The sequence below is a fragment of the Sinocyclocheilus anshuiensis genome, unplaced genomic scaffold (assembly GCF_001515605.1).
Source record: "Sinocyclocheilus anshuiensis isolate Anshui unplaced genomic scaffold, SAMN03320099.WGS_v1.1 scaffold217, whole genome shotgun sequence".
NCBI lineage: Eukaryota > Metazoa > Chordata > Actinopteri > Cypriniformes > Cyprinidae > Sinocyclocheilus > Sinocyclocheilus anshuiensis.
Window position 1 is genome coordinate 1,915,530 of NW_015536538.1, and position 7,033 is coordinate 1,922,562.

The 7,033-nt window shown below is 34.3% G+C and overlaps 1 protein-coding gene across 1 annotated transcript in view; it reads right to left on the minus strand.

Annotated features, from left to right (window-relative positions):
• Positions 1-7,033, minus strand: part of LOC107696707 (neurocan core protein-like) — a 76,223-nt gene that overhangs the window by 48,611 nt on the left and 20,579 nt on the right. Inside the window, exon 2 of the mRNA XM_016497181.1 lies at positions 6,073-6,140. Within this exon, the coding sequence (XP_016352667.1) occupies positions 6,073-6,139 (67 nt within the window). The 5' untranslated portion in view covers position 6,140. The remainder of the gene's footprint in view (positions 1-6,072; positions 6,141-7,033) is intronic.

Genomic DNA, 7,033 nt, shown 5'->3' on the forward strand with positions numbered 1-7,033 from the left:
GTGTGTGTGTGTGTGTGTGTGTGAGAGTGTGAGTGTGTGTGTGTGTGTGTGTGAGAGTGTGTGTGTGTGTGTGTGTGTAAGAGAAGAAGTGTTTTTGTGAGCAGATGTGGCACTTTATTGCAAAGGAAGGAAAAAATTAATTTCCCCCTGTACTCTTTCATTTCTCAGATACACTTTCATGGCAATCTGACTTTCTTTTTCAATCAGACTGATGTGGATGTGCGTGTGTGTGTGTGTGTGTGTGTGTGTGTGTAATCAATCCTCTGTTCTTCAACAGTCTGTGCTACTTGGAAACTAGATTTGTACATTTTCTGAGGAGAATATGAGTGTGTCTGCCTGTGCCGTGATGCTGAGAGCTGTAGGCGCTTTCTAGGGACAAACTCCAAATCTCTCTGATATTCTGGTTTCGAGACACAGCTCGTAAACAGTAATAAAAATACAACAGTAAAAAGCAGCGATTAACAAAACATTTTTTGCTATAAAAACAACACAATGCCTTCCAAAAACTTTCTTAAAAGAAATGCACCAAACCAGTGTTAATTTTGACAGCAAATTTTGATTTAGTTTTAGTCATAGTCTTTTGACTAAAATGCCATTTAGTTTTAGTCATATTTTAGTCATCTGAATTGTTTTTAGTTTTAGTCTAGTTTTAGTCGACTAAATATCATAAGATTTTAGTCGACTAAATCTACAGTAAAGTTAGTCGGCTTAAATCTAATGGGTTTAGTTACAGTGTCATGCATTTATTAAGCATTTCTCTAAAATTTCCAAACCCAATATATAGGTTTGATATTAAGGTTTTATCATGACAGACACCGATTTAACTGCGGTGACACACAACATGACTTCATGTTAAAATTAAATAAAACCACTTCTCATAAAGAACAAGAACATGGTCTTCTTTTTAATGAAATACCAATGGTTATATAGGCTAATTATGCATTCTTTATAGCAACTTGTTTACCATATTCTTCATTCTTTCAAGCAGACATTTATTTCTATAAATAAATTTAGATAAATCTTTAGGGCTACTAAAGTTTTTCAGTCAAGAGCAGCGAGTGATTTTCTGTCTGTCTTTTGTTGCTTGATTAACATCAATGACTCGGACAATAGCAACTAAATTAGGCTGCTGTCCCTTTAAAACCGAATGCACAGCTGCAATGGATGCAATGTACTGATACACGTTCTCTCTGCTGTTTACATTCACTTAATACGTAATCAACTGTGTTTACCTGAATATTCCTCAAAACGGACATTTCAACATCATTTTGTGTGTAATTCTCCGTTCATGCGACGCGAAAGAGTACTCGCGCACTGTGAGAGGCGCTTTGTGTGTATAGTGTCTGCGCTCAGAAAACCGGACCGAATTGAGTTCTCTCTTGCGTCGTCAGATTTTTCTGTGCGTGTGTGCTTCAGTGTCTGTGCTCAGAAAACCAGACTGAATTGAGTTCTCTCTTGCGTCGTCAGATTTATCCACATGTCTGCTCTTCTCTTACTCCCACATATTGACATTTTTGAACGTTTTATGCGACGTGCAGCTCTCGTTTTTATTCGTTGACGAAAATGTCAATAGATTTACGTCATAGTTTTTGTCATTCAAAAAGAGTTTTTGTTCGTTATCGTATCGTTGTCGTCGGTGAAAAAAATATCGTTGACGACAATTATGACGAAAATTATTCGTCAACAAAATTAACACTGCTCCAAACCTGTAGGTTTCTTTCTTCTGTTGAACACAAAAGAAGATATTTAGAAGAATGTTGGAAACCAAACAGCTTCTGGTCCCCATTGACTTTCATAGTAATTTTTTTCCATACTATGGAGGTCAATGGGGACCAGCAACTATTTTGTTACCGACATACTTTAAAACATCATCTTTGTTTAACAGAAGAAAGAAACTCATTCAGGTTTGGAACAACATGAGGGTGACTAAATGACAGAATTAACATTTTTTAGGTGAACTATTCCTTTAAGACAAAATGTAAGAAGAATCTGTATATCTGTAAAGAATCTTCTTAAACTCATCATAATTAAATAGAATAACCTCCAATTTGTCTTATATCTACAAATTGTCTTAAATTTTATAATTACGTAACTTTAAGGTGTTTTTCATGGAGTTGATCAGCAAATCATACAATCAGATAAACTAAAAATGTTTTTACAAAAAATTGTAAAGAAATGCACAAAAGAATATGCGTATGAACTTCTTAGAATTCATCGTAAGAAACTTACGAATATCCAAAGAGTGTCTGGTCCCAGAATTTTCGAAAATTAAAACTGAAATAATATAAATTAAAGCTAAATAGAAACATAAAATAAACAAAGACTAATAAAAGTGACAAGCATTTATAATTGGACGGATAATTATTATATATTGGATGGATTGATTGATTTATTTTTTTTTGTGAAAAATATTCCAATAGGCTTACAGGATCAAGAAATTGCCATCTAAATAAATCTGAGAATTTTACAGATTCATTTTTTTTCAAGTCATTCTAATTCAGAAATATTTTTTTCAAAATTATTTCTAATTTAGAAAATATTATGTAAAACAAATATACATTTAATTTCAGCAATTGTTATGCATGTGTTTTACTATCTTTAAAGGTCCCCTGAAATGCTTAGAAACACGCAGCGTTACTCTATGTGTTGACGTCATTTTAACCGTGCTATCGTGTCTCTGGACCGGAGTGTGTGTGCGGTGCGGTGGTTAGCGTGACACAGCGCCAAACCATACTTCTTTTTTTCCTCAATGGAAAGCATATTTACACTGTTTGAATCGTTCCCTGTCCCCTATATAGTGCACTACATGCCATTCACTGCACAGAAAATACTAATTCTGTGGATAAGTGACCGATTTCAGCCGCGGCTTCAGCGTCTATTTTATAGTGCAGGGGGCGGGCGCTTCGGATTCTAGACAGCATTTGATTGGACAGAAAGTTTGATGAGAAGCTGAAGTACGATGTGACGTCAAAAAAATCGTTGAGCCGTTTTGGCGGAAGTGACGAACTGCAAGCTTTGAATGCTTAGATCTTCTAAATGCGAATTTTGTCACTGTTTCGGCGCACACTGCCTTATAGACAACCTTAAGACTAACATATTGATACTAACACCCAAAAAACTTTAATTTTGATTTCATGGGGACTTTAAATTAAATAGTGTAATGCATTAACAAATATTAACTAATATGACCATATTGTAAAGTGTTACCAAAATTTTTTTGGTAACAAACGTGTTTTTTGTTCATACAATAAAAAAATCTAAGTTTTTGATCAGTTTTTTTTCTTACACAGAAGAAAGAAAGTCACACTGGTTTATTGCTTTAAGTTAGCAGTTTTTACATTTAACTAGTAGCCTGTCAGTGAACAGCAGCTTTGTGTCTGTCATATATCTCGAGGTCCGTTCTAAAGAGGGCAGGTCTGAGTGTACAGGGGACATAAATCGTCCTGGCAGGAGGGAGTGATTTCCCATCATCCTTCAAAGCGGCCATCCATCGCTAAAGAGCCTAATGAAAGGGCCACTGACTGAAGCTGCCAGTGAAAACATTTGGCCTATGAAGCATTCTGCGGTCGCTCACACACACACACACACTGATGTGTTTAAGCGGTAGGAGGGCTGCTCTGAGGTGACAGACAGGTTACGGAGATATTCAGCGTGAACACAAAGAAGCTGCCAGAGAATCAGCATCTACAGCCTGCAGTTACACGCGGCTCGCTCCTGACGCGCCTTACACTAGTGAGCATCATGCACATGCATTAACATAAATACAAGCATGAGGTTTTGAGGAGAATTCTCATTGTAGCTATACTATTTAGTGTTGTTTTAGTATCATTAAATACTTTGAACGTTTTTTATGAATATTTTGAATTGTTTTTTTATTTTTATATTTTTCATTTTAGTTTAATTTAGTTTGAATTGGCTTTTATTTTATGTTTTCATTTTAGTTTAACATAATATTTTTTAAATATGTCTTTATAGTTTTTATTTCATACTTAGTTTTAGTTTTTATTTTAGTACTTCAACTTAAAGGTGACATATCATGAAAATCTGACTTTTCCAGGTTTTAAGTGCTATAATCAGGTCCCCGGTGCATCTACCAACCAAGCAAACGTGAAAAAGATGAACCCAGTCACTTTTTTTGGTAAGCCTTTTTCTGCAAGCGTCTGAGAAAACGAGCGCGTCTGATTTAGCTCCCTTGGTGACGTGGCAAAGGGATCTCATTATAATATTACCGCCCCTTAATCTGTAAACTTCCACTCAAGGCGCCGTCATTTTGATTTCGCAAGCGACAACGGTGTACTAGTTCTAATGCCATGGAGAAAGTTTGAGCAAAACATGCTAACTGTTCTGTGTTTGACTGCACATACGAGCACAAAACCCTGTTTAGACTCCCAGCCTCAGAGGAGACGAGAGAGCAGTGCATTTATTGATTTATTTACTGTATATTGCTGCTGCCACACAGATCTAAAATAAACATGAGATTTATTTCCCAGCTGTTTACCTTCACAGACATAACCCACTGTTTTTGTAACTCGTGTGTTTTTAACATAAACTTGTGTGTGAATGAGAACTTAGTTTAGTACTCACATGCTGTGTGACAGCTGCTTTCTGTGCGTGTGCTTCAGATGTGTGCGCTCAGAAAACCCTATGTCTGAAGTTTAAACTCATATGGTTTAAACGCATGATTTCAGCGCTATAAACATGATAATCAGAACCAAAACAGATGTTTTTAGCAGATACGAGCTGTAAAGGCGCAGCTCTATTCTGGAAAAGGGGGCGGGGAGCAGCAGCTCATTTGCATTTAAAGAGACAGGCCCGAAAAACAGCATGTTTCTGCTTCCACTCAAAATAGGCATTTTCAAAATGATATAATAAATGATCTGTGGAGTATTTTGAGCTGAAACTTCACAGACACATTCTGGGGACACCTGAGACTTATATTACATATTGTAAAAAGAGGCATAATATGTCTCCTTTAAACTAAACAGAAATAAGAAATGCTGCTTTGCTAACTGAAATAAAATAAGTTCATTTCTTAAAAAAAAAAAAAATTCAGTTAACATTTATTTTATTTCAAGTAACAATGGTTTTAGTTTTAGTTAACGGTCATGATGAAAAATGCTTGTCAATCACCTTTTTTCCATGACTAAGACAAGACGATGACGAGATAACACAATAACAATATTGTGTTAATAACAATTAACAATAACTGTGGCTATATCAATATGCAATATTCTTTACAAAAGACAAGACCGAAATGTTTAATATATAAATATAAAAACTATACCTTATCACTTTATTTTAGCCTACAACAAAAAAGAGGAGACAAAATATATTTTTTAATTTTATTTTTCTAAATTACAATTGCCGTTTTAACAGACAAAAGTGTTAATTTACAATAAAAAAAGAAAAATATAATACAGGAAACCAGATGAGGTCAAATATAAAACGCATTCTTTTGATTTGTGCTTACCTCAAAGTGCAATAATTTTGTTGAAAAGTAAAAAGAAATTCTCAAATGACTAATAATTGCAATTATAATTTTGAGCAAAACAACTGTGATTATGAGTTTAACAATTATCATGAAGCTCAACTAAATATAACTAAAATATGACTAAATGTCAACAGTTTTCATTAAATGTCCAGACATTGTCAACTAAAATATTAATCTCAGGTATAAATAGCATCTTGATTTCTTACATTTTGTCTGTCGTCATCATCATCATCATCAGCAGCAAGAAAAACTTTTTCTTTTGTGTTCAAACAGATTAAATAAGGAACAGGTTTGGAACTTTACAAGCAGAAATACCAGAAAAATTGAATAGCCTATTTAGCCTTGAATATGGTGTTGGACAACAGGAGGGCCTTCGAGTCAAACAGTTTGAGTACCACTGATATTGTAGTTATTAGCTTCACAACATGCTAACATCAGATGTGTTTTTAAGACACCATGTTATGTTGCTCTTTCCAGCTGTTACTGAATGCAGGAACATGACCTGTGTGAATCGCCCCGTACGCATCGGTCCCGTTTTGCTTCAAATGCTTTTAATAGAGAAAGAGTGAACCAGAACTCACCACATTCTGCTGAGAACACAAGCAGAACAGCAAGAACCTGCAGCCCAGCAGCACCGACACACACCATCCTGTGTAGAGAGCACAGAAGACACAAAGAGAAGGGGAAAACGATGAGATTCATAACGGAAAGTTTACATTTCCATAGCTATACTATGTACTTCACTGACATCGGGAAATTAAACACTTTTGAGTGTGTACTAAGACAGTAGTACAGTATTGGGACGTACTGCCATGCCATGCATACTATAGTAGTTCACCTGTTCATATAATAATATAATGAAGGTAAACAGAGGACTATACAGATTATAACTTGGGTTTAAGACCAAGAACATGTATTAACAAAGTCAATTCTGGCTTTAAAGTTGATCTGGTTAACATGAAGCAATATTTAAAATGTACTAAATGTAGGACTCTATTATTTCCACAATCTGGACAGAATTGCAGAATCCATTAATAAAAACAGATCTTACTGTATAACGTGGAATGTCATGGAATTTGTCATATTTTGGGTCAATAAATCAAAAGAAGGTCAGGGCACTTAAATCAAGTGACGATATGGACACTAGTTAATATTAATATATAATAATATTACTAAATTAATGTTTTATGTCTTCTTTTTATTACCAGAAAAATGGAAAAAGCAAACAAATAAATAAATAAATAAAAATATCATAGGGCCCTATTATAGCAAACAAAATAAATAAATTCATTTGTTTATATGAATTTAAGTAATTAGACATGCTTTTGATTATTAAAATTTAATTAAACCATTAAAATGGAATCCAGAAAAATTAAAACAGAATTTGGTAAAAAATAAAATGTATTTCATAGGCCCTAAAAATTTATTTACACTTGTAATAAATTGCTTTTAAATGGTATATTTCATGATTTCAATAAATTATATGCTTTTTGATTCATAAAATTTTATTTAACCATTAAAAGTCACCCCCCCCCCCCCCAA